At 43.9% G+C, this 20,521-nt stretch overlaps 1 protein-coding gene across 3 annotated transcripts in view; it reads right to left on the bottom strand.

The window, feature by feature from the left end:
* The window catches only part of PDXDC1 (pyridoxal dependent decarboxylase domain containing 1), a 47,180-nt gene that overhangs the window by 7,177 nt on the left and 19,482 nt on the right, over positions 1-20,521 (bottom strand). For all 3 annotated transcript variants that reach the window (XM_080981827.1, XM_080981826.1, XM_080981825.1), the window contains exons 3-17: positions 19,706-19,771; positions 18,946-19,029; positions 17,304-17,450; positions 16,606-16,795; positions 14,902-14,970; positions 14,740-14,818; positions 13,592-13,676; positions 12,386-12,434; positions 11,121-11,222; positions 10,843-10,968; positions 7,975-8,025; positions 6,961-7,024; positions 4,184-4,260; positions 2,417-2,522; positions 151-322 (exon numbers count right to left, since the gene is read on the bottom strand). In XM_080981827.1, coding sequence (XP_080837953.1) covers positions 151-322; positions 2,417-2,522; positions 4,184-4,260; positions 6,961-7,024; positions 7,975-8,025; positions 10,843-10,968; positions 11,121-11,222; positions 12,386-12,434; positions 13,592-13,676; positions 14,740-14,818; positions 14,902-14,970; positions 16,606-16,795; positions 17,304-17,450; positions 18,946-19,029; positions 19,706-19,771 — 1,467 coding nt within the window. The remainder of the gene's footprint in view (positions 1-150; positions 323-2,416; positions 2,523-4,183; positions 4,261-6,960; positions 7,025-7,974; positions 8,026-10,842; positions 10,969-11,120; positions 11,223-12,385; positions 12,435-13,591; positions 13,677-14,739; positions 14,819-14,901; positions 14,971-16,605; positions 16,796-17,303; positions 17,451-18,945; positions 19,030-19,705; positions 19,772-20,521) is intronic.

The raw sequence follows: 20,521 nt of genomic DNA, 5'->3' as shown, positions 1-20,521 counted from the left end.
ACTGGTTGCTCCTGAGCTCAGTTTGGAAGCTTGTCTAAAAAGGGGCACACATGGATCCACAGCAGCCTCACTGCTGAAGATCTATACATCTATATGCAGCCTAGAGCTCTCAAAGAGCCTTGAGGAAGTCTGTGCAGAGCAGCCACTCACCTTACCACTCCAAGGCCTGGCCAGCTGAGGTCTTCAACATAGGCGAGACCTACAGTTCTTTTCACTTCCTGCTCAAACTCATCCCTGAGTTGCAGTGTGCACGTCAGCACCGGGACCTTCAGTTTAAGGCAGTCCACCAACTGGTCAACGTCTTGCACTTCAGTTCCTAAAACTGAAACGCTTGGTCGATTAGCATGTTCTATGGTAAACACAGAGGCCAGCAGTACTGTTCGAAAATGGTGTTTAACCCCAGTTAAACTTTCATAAACGTGATTCCCCTACATACTGGCGAGGATGTGGGGACAGGATTCCTCTTAGTGGTAGCACGTATGATTATACCCACATTCTGGAAGGATTAGAAGGCGCACACTTGAATGCTTGGTACAAGAGAGTATGGTGTACTGCCCTTATGGAAAAACCGACCCACAAATTAAGGTTGGCAAGAGGAATGAAGCACAAAGACACTTTTGCAGGAGAATGCTGGTGTCAGAAGCTTTGTGCTGCCAAGCCGGCGTAGATAAAACTCCAGGCTCACTGCCAGGTACAATCTCTTTGATTTATTGACAAAGTTCAAAAGTACATTTCCAGTGCTTCAAATCATGTCCGACCCTGTTGGCACAGTTGCCGCGTCTGATTTCTTTTTACTTTTTTTTGCCCAACATGCAAGTCTGCGGAAACCACGCCTCTGACTTCCTCTGTTTACAGAATGACTGGTTCCGGGCTCATCCTCCCCGCTCCCTGCCTCTGGCTCGCTGTCAGACAACAGACTACTAATGATCTCTTTCGGCTCTCTATAAGTTCTGGTTTCTCCCCTTAGATCTTTCCCTGTTTGCCTCTCCCTGACAGCTGGGGATTAACTTTGCTCACAAATTCTCCAGAAAACCAAAGGACCAGTTCCAAAAGTGTTTTACAGATACATACTGTTATAAGGTGATGTCTCAAACTTGTGGATCAAAAGTGTTTTACAAATACATACTGTTATAAGCAGAGACATCACCTTGCTGACAAAGGTCCATATAGTTAAAGCTATGGTTTTCCCAGTAGTGATGTATGGAAGTGAGAGCTGGACCACCAAGAAGGCTGATCGCTGAAGAATTGATGCTTTTGAATTATGGTGCTGGAGGAGACTCTTGAGAGTCCCATGGACTGCAAGAAGATCAAACCTATCCATTCTGAAGGAAATCAGCCCTGAGTGCTCACTGGAAGGACAAATCCTGAAGCTGAGGCTCCAATACTTTGGCCAACTCAAGAGAAGAGAAGACTCCCTGGAAAAGACCCTGATGTTGGGAAAGATTGAGGGCACAAGGAGAAGAGGACGAGATGGTTGGACAGTGTTCTCAAAGCTACTACCATGAGTTTGACCAAACTGCAGGAGGCAGTGGAAGACAGGAGTGCCTGACATGCTCTGGTCCATGGGGTCACGAAGAATCGGACACAACTAAATGACTAAACAACAACAACTTTATAAGTTGTGGTGTACGTACAGGAATACAGGTTTTCATAATGTATTTTAGGGGGGTCTCCAGGGAGTTTTAAAGAGTAACAATTTTAATAGAAATAAAGAGAAAAGGGATAATTTCACTCATATGTGGTGGTGGTGTTTTAGGTAGCTTAGCTAAGACCAATGTTAGAAACTGAGGTATGAAAGCTAGGAGCTAAATAGCACCTTAATTCTAGGTTATGGGCACAACAATGGAATGTCTAGGCGTGCTTTTTTATAACAAGAATACAAAGCTGAAAATGAAAGAACTGTAGCTAAAATATTAAGTTCATTCTTCACACGGTCTAGTCCTTCCCCTGCCCACCCCCCTAATATTCTTTAGAGGGTCTCTTCTCCAGTCTTCAGAGAGTAGCTGGAAGTGGGGAGGCAGAAAAAGGTCCTCCTTTCCTTCCACTCTGCAGTTTCAAACTGAAATCTTAGGCGCAATACTGTGCCCAGAGCTCAGAAACTGCCTGCGCTAATAAAATTCTCTGTTGCAAAATGTGTCTAGAACAATAGGAGTTTTGAACACTGGCTAAGACTCAAAGTTGGGTATGACCCAAATAACATACAGGCTACAACTGATGCAAGATCACAGACATCTGGGGCCTTCTGGAACCAGATGAGGGTAGAACAGGGCGTAACAGAGTGGGGGGCACTTAGGAGCACTCCGCCAATGCACATGGTGGTCAAGAATGGAATCCCCCTGTGAAATGGTCACTGCCTGTATATGGATTGCAACAACCCCCCCCCCCAAAAAAAATTTAGTCAAATGTGTCCAGTTACCTGCAGAAGTCATTAATGGGCTAAAACGCACACAAGCGCCTTCATCCTCCAGTTCTACCAAGTCAACTCCACTGGCAGGCACCAACTGAGACAACTGCTCTCCCAGCTGATGAGACAAAGCAAGATTAAAGGGGTGTTATTGATCACCCATTACTCATAACTTATTTACTCCTCCCCTTTTTCTCTCTCATCTACCTATGTACTACTCCCAGTCAGTCCCCCTTTTTTGCTCCACATTGCTTAGTTTCTGTTGTGGTTTTTGCTCAGCTCAAGGAGTCTTAGCCATCTTCCCAGCCTCAGAATAGAGTGTGTGTGTGTGTGTGTGTGTCTTTCCAGCAACTGCAAAGCAATCCCCACCCTTTCTGCATCCCCGGAGTTATAAGGAAGGCTGGGGTAGTTTGGCTGCTGCATTGTTAAAGCAATCAGAATGCCCTGGCCATGCAGTCTGCCAGCCTTTCTTGCTCCAGAAGCAGGGAGGTGGTGGGGGGGCAGCAGTGTTCCTTGGCTGCTGCTTGGTCATGGCAAGTTGTGGCTCAGAAGGATGGGCAAGCTCTGTGCCTCCTTTTCCCATGAGAAAGATAGGCAGAGCTTCCTTGGTCCCAGCTTAGCTTTTTAATTTTTTAAAATAAATAAATAAATAAATATAAGCAAATAACGTTACAGCAGCTAGAAAAACCCAATAGGAGGGTATTTTACATACATGAAAATATAACAAAAATATAACAAAAAACACTAGGCACTGCCTTATGCTTAATCTTCTGTTTCAATATAAATCAGCTCTAAGGCTCAGAACTAATTCCCCAGGGTCAAAGAGACCATGCCCTTGGTTCCACCTGAGAGCACACCATGCAGGGTTCCAATTCAGCAGATGTGCCTTGAAAGCCACACCACCAAAAGGGAAGAAAGAGGCAACCACAACATTCTGCTTGGCTACTGAGGCCAGTCCCAAATTGTGGGCCTCCCTGCTCATGGTAACGTACATGGGATTCCCATCCAAGTAACGCATGAGCCTCCAGATCTGCTAAGCTTCTGCGAGTGCTGCTGCATCATGCTTTGGTCTGTCCCCCGAGTTTCTGCCGTAGGAATCTTGACCATCAACCATCTTCTCTCTAAAAGCCTGTTCAGAATCGGGCTGCTTGTGCACGCAACTGGGGGAAAAAGGCTTAGCTATTCTGAGCCCCATCCCCAAGTTCAGAAAGCTGACCAAGTGGAATGTACCGCTCCAAACAGCAGCATGACCTCATGGGGAAGATTAACACAATAATTGAGGGCACAGAAAATGAGCCTGCAAGCTGCTATGGGCACAGCTCTTTTTGAAAAAGAAGCATATAAGTAAACTCAATCAATCAAGGCCATAACACCAAGAGCTGCCTCCATGTCTATAGACCAGGCATAGGCAAACTTGGCCCTCCAGATGTTTTTGGCCTACAACTCCCATGATCCCTAGCTAGCAGGACCAGTGGTCAGGGATGATGGGAATTGTAGTCCCAAAACATCTGGAGGATCGAGTTTGCCTATGCCTGACATAGAGTGTACAGGGTTGGATGTTGCTTTTGGGACACTATAGCAGCTGCTCCTGTACTGAATCAGTAAATTTTAGAACCCACTCAAGCCGTTCAAATGAAATGCTTGTCAGACAAAAGACCTGACATAAGCAGCGTGTATTGGGATTGTTTTCCTCTGCACAAAGGGGTCAGTGATTATACTCAAAATGTTTGATTGACCGATGTCTGGCATGCCTATGAAGAGATAAGAAAGAATACTTACCCACTGATTAAAAGTATCACAAATGTATCTCTCATTGCCAGTAATTGTAGGTGTTTGGGCAGAATGTAACATATGATCTGAATTCAAAGAAAAAGGGAAACTGAATTTCCTGGGTTAAAAATATTTTGGCAGATGCTAAAGAATAATTCATTCATCCTACTTTTCTCCCTTGAACTGATACAGAAGTGAACATTCATATCTTCATATTTTATATAATGCACTTTTTGGACATGGAACCAAGAACGTAAGTTTGGAAGGTTTAGGTTTGGAAGCACAACATTTTCAGCACTTTGATGCACTGGTCGTAACAAATGCTTGACCTGAGTCTGATTTGAAACCACACATACTCTAAATTTACAAGAGACTTATGGCAGCTTTGAATAATAATAATAATAATAATAATAATAATAATAATAATAAATTTTATTTATATCCCACCCTCCCCAGCCGAAGTCGGGCTCAGGGCGGCTAACAACAATAAAACAGTACAAAAGTACAGCACAAACAACACTCTAAAATCATTCATTATAAAATTAATTCAAATCAAGCCACTGGCAACCATTGGGCCAGAGCTCTGCGAAGATTGCCGAGGAAGGGAGTCAGGCTGTGCCCTGGCCAAAGGCCTGGTGGAACAGCTCTGTCTTGCAGGCCCTGCGGAAAGATGTCAAGTCCCGCAGGGCCCTAGTCTCTTGTGACAGAGTGTTCCACCAGATCGGAGCCACAGCCGAAAAAGCCCTGGCTCTAGTTGAGGCCAGCCTAACTTCTCTGTGGCCTGGGACCTTCAAGATGTTTTTATTTGAAGACCGTAAGTTTCTCTGTGGGGCATACCAGGAGAGGCGGTCCCATAGGTACGAGGGTCCTAGGCCGTATAGGGCTTTAAAGGTTAAAACCAGCACCTTAAACCTGATCCTGTACTCCACCGGGAGCCAGTGCAGCTGGTATAGCACCGGGTGAATGTGATCTCGCAGCGAAGACCCCGTAAAGAGTCTCGCTGCAGCATTCTGCACCCACTGGAGTTTCTGGGTCAGTCTCAAGGGCAGCCCCACGTAGAGCGAGTTACAATAATCCAGTCTAGAGGTGACCGTCGCGTGGATCACAGTGGCTAGGTCAGGGCGAGAGAGGTAAGGAGCCAACTGCTTAGCTTGGCGGAGATGGAAAAATGCCGCCTTTGTTATAGCTGCAATCTGCGCCTCCATGGAAAGGGAGGTGTCAAAGATTACACCCAAACTCTTAACGGACGGTGCTGGCACTAATTGCGCCCCCGCAAGAGATGGGAGTTGCCCCCCCAATCCCATATCGTCCCGTCCCAGCCACAGGACCTCTGTCTTTGAAGGATTTAGCTTCAACCGGCTCCCACGTAACCATCCAGCCACAGCTTCCAAACATCTGGTCAGTGTGTCTGGGGCCGAGTCAGGATGGCCATCCATCAACAGATAGAGTTGGGTGTCATCGGCATACTGATGGCAACCCAGCCCAAAACTCCGGACAAGCTGGGCGAGGGGGCGCATAAAAATGTTGAAAAGCATTGGGGAGAGAATCGGGGAGAATGCGAAAATGTGACAGGAATTGTCCACAGGAATAATGCATGAGATTGGGGAGAGCTCTGACATTTATGGGCTGTAACCAGCCAAGTCATACTCAGAGTAGGCCCACTGAAATTATGGCCCATTCATTTTTAATAGGTCTACTCTGAGTATGACTAAAACTGGGTACAGGTTGCACGTATTAGCTGCTCCAACTAGTGTTCCTTTATTTTCCGTAGCAAAAAGTGATCCTGTGTGTTTTCAAACCATATCTTAAGAATGACCTCTTAACTGATTCTACAGTAAATTGCATTTTCATTCCTTTTTATGCTCCAGAGCTAAAATTCTCTGTAATGCATGTAAAAATGCTGTGCTTGAAGCTTATCATTAGAAAAAGAAGACAACCACCCACTTTAATTTTGCATATTAGAAAGGAAACACCCACAGGATACAAGTTGCCAAATATTTGCCCTAGGAAGACAGTTGTATTTATTTGAACTTTTAGCAAGTGATTAAATGACACGGATCTGCTATTGTTACAGTTGTATCCTGCCTCTGAAGTGCCCTCCAGACTGTCAGTATTTTGTGGGAGGGATTCAAATCCAAATCAGAAATGTAGGGTTGTTCCCAACAGTAGTTATTCTCAGAGCAGTTCTTCTCATTGAAATTAATGAGCAAGGCATACATATTTAGGTCTACTAATTTAAGTGGGTGTGCTCTGAATGAAACTTCATTGGATAAAACTCTTGGGTTTGCAGAATTAAAGTGGATTCAACAGCAAATCTGCTTTTTAAAAGACCCCAGACTTTTATGGTAGGGAAACAGTCCTCTGTTCAAAGCTGCAGCCTCTGCAGCACCTTTGAAGAAAAGCTGGGGTGGGGTGGGGTGGGAAGATTAATCGAATTGTAGAGTTGGAAGGGACCCCAAGGCTCATCAAGTCCAACCCCCCTGCATTTCAGGAATCTCAGTTAAAGCATCCATGACAGACGGCCATCCAGCCTCTGCTTAAAAACTTCCAAGGAAGGAGACTATTGTGGGGGGGAATACAGATGACTAAACTTCAAAAATAGGGTCTTAAGTTCAATACTGATGTTAACACCCCTCCAACAAAATGAAAGAACTTGCATTTGCTTTTATTTTAGTCAAAACAGATCTTTTTTTATAAGAATTCAAATTTCAAATGTGTTCATAATAAAAATCAACAAAAGCAATGGTATCTGTGATTATAATGTATTTTCACTGAACTCTACTCACCTATAGGTGACAGTTCTGGGGAAAACTTAAATACCACCACAGGAGAGCTAAGTTCATCTTCAACCTTAGAAATGGGACATTAAAATAAAAATAAAAATAAAACCCACGTTCCAAAATGTTGTGAGAGCATCTTAAGGCTGTGTACAGAAAATTAATTCTCTAGGGCCCATGTCATTACCACAACTGGCATTAGTGCTAACATTCAAATTGCAAGAGAACCAAGATACCAGATTTGAAAGACAGCCTGCGTGGCTTAGTGGTTTACAGAGTTGGACTAGGATCTGCGAGACCAGGGTTCAAGTCCCTGCTGAGCCATGGAACTCCCTGGGTAACCTTGGGCCTGCCACAATCTTGCAGCCTAACCTGACTCAAGAGTTGTTGTGGGGATAAAATCGGGACAAAGAGAATATGCCACCCTTGAGCTTCATGGAAGAAAGGTAGGCTATAAATGTGATAAAGCAAAATATAAAAACCAAGGCTGCAATCCGATAAGCATTTTCCCAAGTGTAAGACCCACTGAATTCCCCAAGGTGGTAAAACACCTCCCACTTATGCCAGGTGTTATTATTCCAGACCCACAGCTCAGTTTATGCAGGCAAAGAATCACAGAGGGTTTCAAACATACTTCTTTACACAACCGTCCAGATTCATTAGAAGGCCATGCCTGTTTGTGTTGGATTTTGTCTAAAATCTGTCACCAGAGGTGGATTTAGGGAAGTGTGACCAGTTCAGTTGCACTGGGTGTTGAGCCTCAGGGGCACTGCAGGGACGCTGCAACTATGATTTGCAATGGAGCGTGAGAGGCGGGGAGGGGGTGCCAAATTTTGGCGTCGCACAGGGCACCACTGAAATCTGAGACCTCAAGGTCTGCCACTGTTGTCACTGTACTATATATGCAACAAGACCACTTTTCCTAAGCTGAAACAGGAATGTGGCAAGAAGATAGGGTGGGTTATGGGCTTAATATATTATTGCTATTGTTTTAAAAAATTAAGGTGCAAAAGGAAAACTTACTGAGGTTTTAATAAAATCCTGATTCTTCAAGTTTTCCAACAGCCGTTGACTCTAAAAGAGTAGATGAAAGTTGGGAGCGGGAAAGAGATTAAACAAACAACAACTACATAAGCATTACAAAACTCATTAAATTCTTGATGGGTGTGACAGCTCGATCAAGATTTAAATTTGTAGTGGCAAGCCAGAATCAATCTAAGATGCAGACTAGTCTTAGTGGTCCCTCCATCATCTGTAAATGGAATAACAACAAATTTGCTCAACGAGTCCTTGTGAGGTTGAAATCAAGATCCTAAAGCACTTCACACTTTTTTAAAAAAATGCAACATAAAATGATAAATGGCAACATGAATTTGCCTTTAGCTGCTTTAATTTAAAAGCGCCTCAAGTCATCAACACCACCACTTCCCCCTGGTCGAAAGACAAGTAGGCTGCTCTTGCAGCCACCTATAAAAGCTTCCTAAATGGCCCCTATTGGGAAGCCTGAAAGCTGCAGCATGAAGATTTTCTAAGAATCAATTAAATTATTAAAAAGCAGAGCAATATTCACAGTCTTCCTAGGATGATGTGTTCCTTAGCAACACAAACTGTTCACCTCTACTGGCTTTTGGTCAATTACTGCATACACAAAGGGTTGTTTCTGAGGGCTCTGATGAGGGCACCCCTTAGGTGCAGTAGTACCTCGTGTTATGTAACCTTCTGGTTACGTAAACCTCAGGATGCGAACACAGCAAACCCGGAAGTATTTTTCCGGGTTTCACTACACGCGCATGTTCAGAAGTGCTCTACCGCGCTGCGCGCATGCACACAACAAGCACCTCCGGTAGCGAAAACCTCAGGATCCAACCGGAGCTCCGTAACAGATCCCGTCCGTAACCAGAGGTACCACTGTATTACGGATCATCATCATCATTAACATTTCTCAGCCACTTAATACAAAAGAAGGTGTTTCAAGTTGACTTGACAGAATAAATCAACGACAAGCAAACTGAAACCAGAAAAAAATATAAAACAAATGACAATACAAAATACGTAAGATGCTCATCCAGTGCTCATTAAAAAGGACAACGCGTACCCACCCAAGTACATGCAACTGTCCTGAGTATAAGTGGGGAAAGTGTATCCCTTCAACGGTGATAACTGAATGTACTGGTAAGGGTGGACATCACACACTAATGCCAGTGGGAAGGGGGATAACAAGAGAACTTTCTCCAAGCAGCAAGAACAATATAGAGCAGGTGCCAGTCATCTTTGCCAGCTGGATACTTAAAAAGACCACTTCCAAAACCAAGGAAAGGAGGGAAAAAAGGAAGGCCTGATCAGGCTTTTCTTTTCTTTTTTAACAGCTTTTAGAGATGTTGTGGGGACTGAAAATGACTCACTAAGCAGCTAAAAACAATGAGGTATTATGGCCAACACTCGCCCCCGCCTCCATCAGCTGGGGTTTTCCATCAGGGTTGACTCTTGGGGCTTTTGGGACAAGATGCCTTAAGGGGGTCCCCCCCAGCCACCCTCTCCTCCTCCTTCCCACTGCCACCCCTGCCCAATCCCTTGCTCTTCCTCTTCTGGTCCCAATCTGCCTCACTGCTCCACAAGGCAAGTGGAGGCTGCTGCTGCTGCTGCTGCTGCTCCTGCATGTTCTCTTTGGTCTTGCTGTTGCTTTCACATTTGGGGAAGGCAGGTCAGCAGACAGCAAAGCAAGGAGGAGTGAGGCTGTAGCACAAGAGGCAGGGGGTGATGAGCAGCAGTTCCTCTGCCAAGGTTTAACAAGTGCCTGATTGTTCATTTATTAATCACGGCCCACCCACATCTCAGAGGTGCTGTACAGAATACAACAGCTAAGAGGCCGTTTAAAACAATACAGAAAATAGCAGCAACTAAAAGGAAAAAATCCTGCTGATGTCAGCCCTACTTCCTGACACCTTTTATAACAGGAAGTGCCTTGGGAAAACGCACAGCGGTGACCTTACTGCAGCATGCAGGCCCATGATCAAAAGGGCAAGGCCCCAAGCACAGGAAGGCAGTGGCCAATGTCTTTCCGAACTGGTGACAAGATGTGTCAACTGTTTCACGCTCTCACCACCAGAGGGTTGGCAAACAATTATACGAAGCCTGTAAAAGACTTCCTCTACTGGAAGCTCATATATAAGCGACCATTTGCAGTTTGCCGATCTAGCCCTGCTCCGCTCCACCACCTTGGTTTCTCCTTGGGAACATGGAGAAGCTGTAGACCATAAATGTTTGGTCAGCTGCCTCCTTCAAATAGTGAATCATTATATTACAAGACTTAGGTAAATTATGTGACGGACCTATGATTAGATTTCTGTGCTTGAACAAACTTACTTCAAAGCAGCTGTCAAAGACCCTAGTTTTGAATGGAGCAGCAACATATGAAGATGGGTCTTTAAATGTCTTTGTTTGCATCATTTCCCCAATCTAAAGCCCTGCCCCCCCCCCAAGTCTCTGTTATCTCCACTGGGGATTTTTCTTTAAACAAAAAACACTCAGCTGTATTTTCTTCCCCCTGCCCTGCCCCCAAAGAGGGCCAATAGCTACTTGGAGGAATTCAGATCAGGGCAAAGGTGTGTGAAGGAAAACTTAAAATCTCCTTTCCTAACATTGTTTCTCTGGCCAAAATCAGCCCTACATGGCTGTTTTGATGGATAATAAAATAAAATAAAAAACACTTTCTGTGACCCATTTACAGGTATCCTGTGTTACATCTCACGCACGCATATGACACACACAAATAACTCATCTCTTCTTTGGCTGGAGACTGAGAATGCAGCAACACCACTATGTACGTAAAACGTGAAATGCCAGCTCATCCATGGAGATGCACAAGAGCCAAAGCAATGCCAAACTTCTTACCAACTGAGATGAATGTTTTATTCTTTCCACAATCCCATCGTGTCCAAGGTACTGCAAGGAGAGCCACAGAGGCAGAGCACGCAGCTTCTCAACTGCCTGGCTAGAGGTCAAGCCTGCAACCAAGGACTGTGAACAAAACAACAACATATTTGCATTCATTACTTTTTGCTGGATTTGTTATTCCATCGTATGTGAAAAATTCAGGGTGGATGCAGGGGTTGCCAACCTTTTGGAGTTTGGATAAAGCAGTGAGCATATATACAAAGAAATAAGCTTACCAAAGAAGGATCCTCATGTCTGTAGAGAGTCACTGCAGGCACTGCTGGGAGACCTAGCCAGGGCCCCAGAGTCAGGGTCATGCTGTCACATTTGGTTGCGGCCTGCAGAAAGGAAGGAAGAGTTATATTATTTGAGTGCAACTCAAAACAATGGAACCCATGAGCCAAACTTCTAAAAATGAGAGACCAGCCTAAAAAAAAGTAAACAATAATGAAAATGACTGGCTCAACTTGGGGTGGGGATTAAACAAATTCAGAGGCCTGTTGGCATAAAAAAGTATTTAGGAGACACCTGAAAATTAGCAGTAAGGATGCCTCCTGGATCTTTGCTGAAAGAGCAGTCCACTTTTGTGGAATTTGGCAACACTAAATGCCTGACTTCTAGCTGAAGACAGCTGGGCCTCAGAAACACAAAGGACATCCTCCAGATGATCTCAGTGATCAAGTTGGGATATAAGGGGGAAGGCAGTCTTTAAGGTATTTTGAATCCAAGTTAGAATCATAGAATCATAGAATCATAGAGTTGGAAGAGACCACAAGGGCCATCGAGTCCAACCCCCTGCCAAGCAGGAAACACCATCAGAGCACTCCTGACATATGGTTGTCAAGCCTCTGCTTAAAGACCTCCAAAGAAGGAGACTCCACCACACTCCTTGGCAGCAAATTCCACTGTCGAACAGCTCTTACTGTCAGGAAGTTCTTCCTAATGTTTAGGGCTTCCTAATGTTTAGGTTCTTCAGGGCTTTGTATTTTAATATGAGTCCTGAACCTGGAGCATATGGGCAGCCACTGCAGATGTTTCAACAGAGGTGTTGCATGCTGTTGGTTATCTCTCTTCACCAGTGGTTTAGCAGCTGGGGCTTCCAGGCCAAGGCAGCCTCACTTTGAAGTAGCTCAGAGCTGAAGTTACCAATGGAGAAATGGAGCTGCCTGTCATCAGTATATTGCTGTCAATACGCTGACAACACCTGAACCAAAACTTGAAATGACTGCTGTCAATGGCCTCGTGTTGATGTTAAATAACACTGGGGACCAAAAAGAGGGCCCTGCAGGACCCCATAGCACAAGTTCAAGGGAGTAAAAAAGCACTCCCCTAACGTTACTATCTGGACTTGACTGTAGGTATGATGAAACCACTGCACCTCTAAAACCCATCTTGAACAGTCGGTTCAGGAGAATATCATGATCAATGGTCTGAAAAGAGACAGAATAAATTCAGTCCCCAAACCAGCCCTAAACCCACACTGAAGAAAGCAGAAACATACCAGTACAGATGACGAGACATAACCCAAAGCCAAAGTAGCCAAATTCACCCTGAAAGAAACAAGAAAACTCAGTTTTAGATTACACTGGATATTCCTTCCCTTCTCTAAATGCTAACATTTCGCTTTAGTTTCATTTTAAATATTTTATGATTCTGTACTTAGGGAAGCTGTATGTGTATATTTAATGCAAATACTGTAGAATTTATTCCAAGATTCTGGATCTGAAAGAGACACTTTGTTTTAATCCAGTTAGTGGATAAGGCAGGGGTCGGCAAGGTTTACCTTGCCTGGGCCGGTTCACTCCAGCAGAAATCCCTCAGTGGGCTGGATTGCGCATGCACATGAGCGCCCCCCCCCCGTGATTTCTGGCGTCTGCGTTGACGTGATTTTTGGTGGCTGTGCAGATGCAATTTTTGGCGCCTGCGCATGCACAAACACAATTTTCATCACCACAGAAGCAAGTCCCCGTGCTGCGCTGCACCAATTTAGCACAGCGCGTGGGGACTCACCGAGTGGGCAGCTCGGTTCGGGGGTGGCTCGTGGGCCGGATAACGACCCCCGTGGGCTGTTTGTGGCCCATGGGCCTTAGGTGGCCTACCCCAGGTTAAGGGCTAGATTTTAATGTTTCTGTCTGCCTACTTCATTTGTAACTTCATTCTAGTTTGTAAACCTGTCACAGAAGAAGCATCTGGCTTAGCACAAAGCAGTTTCCTGTGTCTCTGTTTTCCACAAATACACAGCAACGAAATAGGCTTTTTGGAATGTCTTTATGAACCATGGGCCGTGCTGGGGCGACAAAGCATGCTCAGTTGGCTGCAGTCTGGCATACTCCTTTTCTTAGGGATGGCATTGCACACTGGCAATATAGGTAAAACCCTTCTTCTCAACAGAGGTAGCTCTTGTACAGCACTGTGCTGTCCTTTAAAACTCTCCCTGAAACAGCTCTGTGAAAACCCGTTCATCAAAATCTCCCCAATTTTTTAATCAATGGCATCTATTGCCTTCTCCTTTTTTACAGTCACTTCACTTGCTTTTAGTTTAGGAGATTTTTAAAAGGGGATTGTAATTCAGGATGGGGAGTGACTAATGAAGAAGTAAGATGCAAAACCATGCACAAACCTGGCCATGCCATTTGTGCACGTGTTATTTACCTTCATGGGGATCTCATGCACAGTTAGTCAACATTACATTAAAATGGCACTGTACCCTTCGACATGTAGCCACATGCCGTGCTGCTCACAGAGTTCTTTCAGTCGCCCAAGTTTGTCTGTGTGCCCTGCTCCTGGTGTACCTGCATTGAAAGGGAAGAAGAACAATCCAAATGCAAAAAAGATGTCACTAATGGCCGCAGCCACTTAACATGGCACTTTGTTAGGCTCAGAATTAGTTGGAATTCCATTTCAACAAAGTAAAGTTTTACAGTAAGTAGTGCAGCGTTCAGTCTTTTCTTTTTCCAATACTCCTTTAGCAACAACTGCCCCAAGGCAGGCTTCCTGTGTTAAGGAATATTTGCCTCCCAGTCAACACATGGTGGAGACGTGAGAGCATGGCTTCCCTTTCCAGCCAGCTGATGCGCTTGTCCTGCCTCAAGCTACACTCCAGTAGCCTTGTGTGTTTTTTTAACAGTACGGTGCCCAGAAATGGGGGCTTTATTTTGATAAGAATGTTTGCATGGAGCACTTCAACTGTCTAAGCAACTCAGTGACCACCTGAGCCCTAAATTTTGGGAAACCAAGATCCCCCACCTTCAGCAGGCATCTTTTTTTGTACCTAGCATATGGGAGTGCTGAGAAAGGAATAGCCAGGGGTGCGGTCAACCAGCCCTACTGAGACTTGGTGTGTGGCTCAGCTGCGCTGCTGCATGCAGGCCCCACCCAGAATCTAATTAATGTTGCAATGAGAGGGACCAGAGTGGGAGCTTCTCCCCCTTTGGAATACTCCTGGTGCTGTCATCTGGGCACTGGCTAGCACTCCCATGCCTGAGGCCTGTTTAACTCAGAGAAGCATAGGTTTCTCTACTCTCCCTTCCTCTCTGCTGTGGGCACAATCCTAGCTCTCATTTAAAAGAAGAGAGGCTTCTAGACTTCATAGTCAGGTTATTTAGTTAGTGAGTGTGGAGGGGCATTCCATCATGGGAGCCCCCACCTGCAAATGTGAAGTGGAACAGCCCAGACACTGGCTTGCTACCTTTGTGAAAACTAGGACCAAGCCTGACAACTCAGATATAAAGCAGCCAGTTAACAGCATTCTATCTATAAATTAGAAATTTGAGGTTCTATTGAGAGTAGGCGAGAAAGTGCATGGGGCGGGGGCGGGGAAGTAGTAGTCAAATTTCATCTGCTAAAGATACCTACCAGCATTGGCCACTAGCAATATTGGTAGCTTTCCAGAGTCAATGTCCTCCTTAATCAATTTGTCCAGTAAAGCAACATCCTGCCACCAAGCAAAGGAGGGAACAATTATTTATGTACACAAATGGAACAAGGCCGTGTGCTGCTGCTTCTGCTCAAACTTACCATCTGATGCTGAGATCCAAACATGGTGTTACAAGGCACCCGGCACATACAGGAAAGAGGCAAACCAAGCTGCAGAGGGAAGAGACAGAAGTTATATCCCTAATGTGATCCGAGCGTTTCAGGTTTCCATGTTTGTGCATGTTTTTGAAGAAGGCTAAGATGGGCTTATTCAGATCTGCTTATTCAGAGCCATGTTGCAACCATTCACCATGATCTGCACTGTTTCTAAACACAGGTTAAGGTCACTAATTTATAAAGCCCTAAATGGCTGGGGGTCTAAATAGTTTCCGGACCACCTTTCCCAGTAGGTGACAGTCTGGCCAGAGATACTGTTGCGGGGGTGGGTGGGGAAGGAGATGGCAATTTAGCCATGGGCCTTATCCGTTGTGATGCCCTTTTAGTGGAATACCCAGCTGGCAACCTTTCTGATGGGGTCAAAGCACTATTATGCTTCTCAAGATGTAAACAAAAGTAAAGTTGAGAAATCTAAACTGATGAAGTATAATGTGTGTGTAATTTAAGTGAGGAGGTATGCCATGGCAGAATAGAGAAAACACAGGTTTAGCTTGCAACTTGAAAGGCCTCAATCTCACAGAGCTACTCTATCATTTGGAAAAGAAAACTGCCACTGACGTTAACCATAACTTTGAGGTTCAAAAAGAACTGAAATGCAACGGACCCAACCTTGGTTCATATGTGGAAATCTGAGAGAAGGACCACCTGGCACAGGTAAAGTGTGTCACAGCAGGGAGGTCATTAAGTTCTATGTATACGTATCTTGAACAGGTAGGTAGCCGTGTTGGTCTTATGCAGTCAAAATAAATAAAAAAAATAAAAAATTGTCCAGTCGCACCTTAGAGACCAAGTAAGTTTGTTCTGGGTATAAGCTTCTGTGTGCATGCACACTTTTTCAGATACACTGTTTCAGATACACTAGACAATTTTTAATTTTTTTTTTATTTATATCTTGAGCAGTGAGCCCCCAGTGGACTGCACAGCTCTTTTGGGCCAGATGTCTAATTTTACAAACTGAATTGAGCTCAGAAGCCATCGGTTTTTCCCATTTCCAGCATAAGCAGCCTATACTGAGTGCTGATTGGCTCTTCCTTCTGACAGCTATGAAGCCATCCCACACTCCCCACAAGTAGCCTCTAAGCATTTTTATTTGAAGAAACAACATAAAAAGTTTAAACTGATGAACACATGCCAAGCACCTTAATTAAAAACGAAACAACAGCCTGCCTGAAGGAACTGGGGGCAGGGCGGGGGGGCATCCACATTGGATTCAGAGTCAACCAGGGGTCTCATCACACTACACTGGCTCCCATCAGTAGGTACAATGGCAAACACCTTAACTTGGATAAGATATAGGCTGCAATTCTGCATCCAGTCAGGTGAGTTAAATCCCACTGAAGCCAACCTGTATGCAGGGTTGCGGTCATACTAAGTGGAATACAGAACATTCTATGTGAATGTAGGCAGGCCGGCCAAATAACCTTCGGAGTTCCCTCAGCTATAACATTCTGCAACAACAGGACATCAGAATAAAAGATACCATCTGAATGTGAGTAAGGGACACAAGTTTATTTCACAGATGCAAGGATATTTCAACAGAAAGTATAGATGTGTAATGAAACCAGCTAAGGGGACAACATGATAAAGAAAGTGTCACTTACAGATAAGACCCCAAAAGTTCCATTTTACCTGATTGCAAAGAGCTTGTCCCAAGCCTGCTCTGGCTGCAGAGCTAATGTATATAACAGGCTGCTTGTTATACAGCACATTAAAGCCTTCCGTTGTATAGTCTTCATAGCGCGAGTGAATCACGAGTCTGCAGACTTTTAAAAGGCCCTCACGGTCATCTTCATGATAATACGCTGACCCATTTTCAAACCTGTTAAGAGAAATTATTACGTAAATATGAGCTTACAGAAAAGGCACCAGTTCACTTACCAAACATTACAATTATGCAGAAATGGAAGACACTTTCTACTCTGAATGCTCAAGGCGGGGGGGGGGGGGGAGGTATTGTCCTTTGACTTAAAATGAACAGAACAGTTGCATAAAAAGGTTCACTTATTTGTCCAGAATAAGATTCAAGTAAGCAGGGGGTCAGGAATCCATGGTCCTCCTAATGTTTTTGGACTGAAACCCCTATCATTCCTGACCATGCTAGCCGTGGCTGATGATGGGAGGAGGAGTCCAGCTACCTCTGAACGGCTGCAGTTTCACACCGGAGAAGGTTTGCGCAGTCGATGAATACCCTGGCTGCCTCATACCTTCAAAACTGCCACTCCAACTGACTGTATCATTTTCATATATTTGGGATTATAACTCAGAACTTTTTTTTTTGTTTTTTTTACTGTAATGTTTATAATCAAGTCATTCATAATGCAGGATACCTGAAAAGTCTGCACAGCCACAGTGTAGTGTCAGAAAGGATCCTGGATGTGAGCTTTCTGAGCCTCTCTCTGTCCAACACAGAGATGTAAGCTGCCAGGCTGTGTCCTAAAAGAGCCATGTGACCCTGTTCTCCAACGTTCTGAAGCCTGCAAGCCAGAAACACATTAGAACGACCACCAATGCTGCAGAAATCATGCATCTCATTTTTGCTCAGCAAATCCTTCTGAAAACCTCCTGAAAATAGGTCATGCGTTGATTTCCCTGGAACTCGGGTTTAAGTCGTATTTGTATTTCAAATATTGATATTGTGAATATCCCAAAGAGATGTATGACAAAAAAATTTAAACTGATAAAATATTTAAAGCCAATAAAACAGCTCCCCTCGCATGTTCCTCTGCTGCTCTGTGAAGAACTTTCTTTTTAGACAGGTATTTGATTTTAAGCTATCTTACTTGCTGTCCCTGTGAGGTTTTTTAAATGTTATTGGTTAATCTTTTATTGTATGCTAATGCTGCACTGCAAGATGCCTTGAACGTTTTATTGGAAAGGCAGGATGTAAGCAGCTGCCTGAACTGACCAGCAACAGCTCTCCAGGGTTCAGCAGCTGTGGCTCATGGGCAGGTGGTTGTGGTGGAGGAGGCAGTGACATGCTCCCACGGGCAGCAGTGGTGCCCTCTTTGGGACAGGAAAGTCAGCAGCAGTGAGAACAGGGGAGCTCCACATTAGCAGCAGTGGCCGTCCAGTGCCTCTACGCCTCCGTCATAATGAGCTACTGCTGGGTTTCGGACAGAAATATTCTCCAAACCTACTTGGAGATACCAGGGGTAGAACCTGGGAACTTTTGCATGTAAAGCTTATGGTCTATCACTGAGCTGCAGCCATTTCCACAGAAAGAGCTATTTCCAGCAGAAATTTAGGCTTGCAGTCCACTTAGAATCTCTTTCCCGAAAGATTCAGATTGTTCATATTGTCATCAATTCAGTGTTCTGAAAGATACAGGCAATCTGAAGAAATGGGGCCACCAAAGCAGAAATTATTTCATGCTGCATGTAATTTCCCATTAATAATGTAATGAAGCAAAGCACGTATCTCTTTAAGAGAGAGCAGTCTGAAAAAAATGAATCTAGTTTGCTTTATCTGAGTATCTATTGTATCAGGAATATACAAAGCCTTTAATTAAGTGTGCCCTCTTGTGTTCCGATACAAATAGGTTTAAATAAGTTATGAATTTAATAATAAAGGAAAACTTTGTTATTATTATGAATCCCAATGACTGGAAAGTAAAATGGCCCCTAGCATCATTCCACAAACATTGACTGAAAGCTCAGGTAAGAGCTATAACAGGTAAGCTGCTCTTATGCAGCTGCTTGTTCCAAGAGGTCATACGTATGATGTAGCAGGTGGAGCAACATCACTGCATGTGCTTTCAGTTTTTCTCATGCAACACTCTAGCAGCAGGTGTAATAATAAATAATAATAATAAATTTTTATTTATATCCCGCCCTCCCCAGCCGAAGCCGGGCTCAGGGCGGCTAACAACAATAAAACAGTACAACAGTACAACACAACACAACACTCTAAGACAGCCGCTCTTGCAAGCAGAACACCTTTGGGTCCAAACCAACATGTACAATTGTTTACCGGTAAGACTGCAACGATTCCTCCTCCTCATCTCCATGCATAAGGTTCTGAACTAACTGGAGAATGCTCACCATGTCTTGTCCACTAAGGGGAGAAAAAGAATGCAAAAATCAGGCCCTTTTGATGTACCAATGCATCACTATAGTTTTTTTGGTAATTTGTTGAGAGGCTTTTAATATTTTGTCTAGAAATGCACTGTGAACTCTGAAATAATAATGTAGATTATAATTTCTCTAGAAACACAATGTAAATACATTCCGGGGACTTGTAAAAAGAAATCATCAATGGTTATTTTCCTCTACCCCTGACTCACTGTTAAAAAAACCACAAGGAGCACAATCCACTGAAGTCGTTTTATTTGTGCAATGCATTGGCAGGTTAGTTGAGTGAGTAAATGAAATGACTTATTTGAACAGTGTGCCAAAAGTACCAAATAAGAGACTGTCTGTTTTGCTGCTGCTGACAGGGGACTAGTCTCCTTGCTTATGCCACTCTGCCAATACAATCTACTGAATGAGAACACCCTGGTTAAGTGTATTCTTGGCAGCTTGTAGGCTAGATAAATGTGGCTGCCTTATACATACCAATGGTCCATTTGGTGAAATATTGTCTACCCTGACCTTCCAAGCAAGGTTTCTCCCCCAGCCCTAGTGCCTGAGATCTGAAAATGCCAGGAACGGAACCTGAGACCTTCTGTATGCATAGCATGGGAAGATAAAGGATACACTATAAAATCATGATTCACAATCATGTTACTCACCTGCCTTGAAGTGGTCCAGGAATATCTTTCCTTGTATACTTTTTTTCGTTTTCTTCCTCCACTTTCCTAGTTTGAACATACCACAGTGAGATGTTTAAATCCTGCCCTTGGTTAAGCCACACAAAATTTCCACTACAACTTGATTTCAAAGGAAAAGCCATTCATTTTTTTAGTAGCTCTGTAGTTTCTAAAGTGCTGAACCTGATCTGTTTTAATGGGATGTTAAAGGTTAAACGCTGACTGAAAGAAATGACTAAAACAGGTATTAAAAATGATAAAATATTGTTTAAAATATTTGTCAGAAGACAATTTGCCATATAAAATGAACTTCAAAACAGGAAATACAACCTATTGACAATTTGTGATGTCATTTTTTAAAAAAAAATTAAAGCTTAAGGTTTATGACCTACAGATAGTTCACTTGTATTTTCTTGAGTGCTTCCAATCCAGCTGCTACAACAGAAGCCAGTTTAATTATTTCTCACATCCTATGCAATACAAGAATCATTTTCTCCTAACTATAAAACCTAGGGTTGGGGTCGGGAACCTGCAAAAGGATATGAAACACCTGTTGTCTTCAGAACAGTTAAATGTAAGCTTAAAGGGAAATTCTAGACTAGGCATATTTGCAAAGCAACCGAACCCACCATAAATGCAATGGGATTTTTGTCTTGGCCAGCTGCCAGAGTTCTTTCATGCTCTAGTGCACCACGAAGACTGAACACCTGGACCAGAGATGAGCAAGTGAGGCTGTGTGAGTTCTCAGTGGTTCTCATGCAGGGCCAAACTACATGAGATGATAAAAACTTGGCGTCT

This window comes from Podarcis pityusensis (genome assembly GCF_964106645.2).
Source record: "Podarcis pityusensis genome assembly, chromosome: 14".
Classification (NCBI taxonomy): domain Eukaryota; kingdom Metazoa; phylum Chordata; class Lepidosauria; order Squamata; family Lacertidae; genus Podarcis; species Podarcis pityusensis.
The sequence above is the reverse complement of the archived record's forward strand: the minus strand, read 5'-3'. Positions and strand labels throughout refer to the sequence as shown.